Source organism: Nannospalax galili, unplaced genomic scaffold, assembly GCF_000622305.1.
Source record: "Nannospalax galili isolate Female #2095 unplaced genomic scaffold, S.galili_v1.0 scaffold4151, whole genome shotgun sequence".
Lineage (NCBI taxonomy): Eukaryota > Metazoa > Chordata > Mammalia > Rodentia > Spalacidae > Nannospalax > Nannospalax galili.
In genome coordinates, this window is record NW_008328843.1 from 1,830 (window position 1) to 3,048 (window position 1,219).

A 1,219-nucleotide genomic window follows, 5' to 3' on the forward strand; every position below is an offset into this window, starting at 1 on the left:
AAAGAACCTGCCACATTCTTCACATTTCTAGGGTTTTTATCCCATATGCATTAGCTGATATAATCTAAATGTTCACATACGAGTAAAGAACTTGTCACATTTTTCACGTTGTAGGGTTTCTCTCCAGTATGTATTCGTTGATGTGCTCTAAGACTGGATTTTTTATTAAAGGACTTGTCACATACTGCACGTTTGTAGGGATTTTCCCAAGTATGAATTCTGTAATGTTCCCTAAGTGTTGAGCTGTCAGTAAAGGACTTGTCACATTCTTCACATTTGTAAGGTTCTCTCCAGTATGAAATTGCTGATGTGATTTGGAATTTGACATAGAAGCATAGTCCCTGTCACATTCTTCATATTTGTAGGGGTTCTCTCAAATATGTATTCTCCAAAGCAATCCAAGTCTTGATATTTTCGTAAATGATTTGTCACACCCTTCACATTTGTAGGGTGTCTCCTGAATATGCACAGCTTGATGGCTCCTAAGACTTGACATGTGAATAAAGGATTTATTACATTCCTTATATTTATAAGTTTTCTCCCCAATATGAATTGGCTGATGTAATAGTAATGCTGATATTTGCCTAAAGGCATTGTCACATTTTTCACAACTGTAGGGTTTCTCTCCAGTAGGCATTTGATGATGTACTCTATGATAGCATATTTGATTAAAGGACTTGTCACAGTCTTGATATTTGGAGTGTTTCTCTCCAGCATGTATTCACTGATGTAACTGAAAACTCGACAACCATGTAAAGGACTTTTCATATTTTTTACATTTGTAGGAGTTCTCTCCAGTATGTTTTCATTCATGTACTCTGTCTTGACTTTCCTTAAAAGATTGTTAACATTCTTCTCATTTGTAGTTTTCTCTCCAGTATGAATTCTTTTAAGCATTCTAAGATCTTCCATTTGACTATAGGTCTTGCCAGTGTCCGCACATTTGTAGGCTGTCTCTCCAGTATGCATTGTCTGATGTCTCATAACACTTCACATGTGAAATAAGGATTTATCACATTTTTCATATTTGTAGGGTTTCTCTGCATTATAACCTCTCTGATATTTCTAACAATGGAGGTCTCCAGTTTAAAAATGGAAGAAGACCGCATTTCAATATGGAGACTAAGGTTGAGACAATCACACCCCTGTACATATATAAAGAACATGGAATTAGCATGTATAAAATTTCTGACATCATTGAGAAACATTCAAATGAAGA

The 1,219-nt window shown here is 35.4% G+C and overlaps 1 protein-coding gene across 1 annotated transcript; it reads right to left on the reverse strand.

Moving 5' to 3' along the window:
• Positions 1–80: 80 nt before the first annotated feature.
• On the reverse strand, positions 81–969 carry LOC103731346 (zinc finger protein 716-like; the record flags this gene model as incomplete). The annotated part of the gene is made up of 2 exons (XM_008829722.1): positions 585–969; positions 81–268 (listed from the first exon to the last, which is right to left on the reverse strand). Coding segments are annotated over exons 1-2 (573 nt in total), but the record flags the coding sequence as incomplete, so codon positions are not given.
• Positions 970–1,219: the final 250 nt, after the last annotated feature.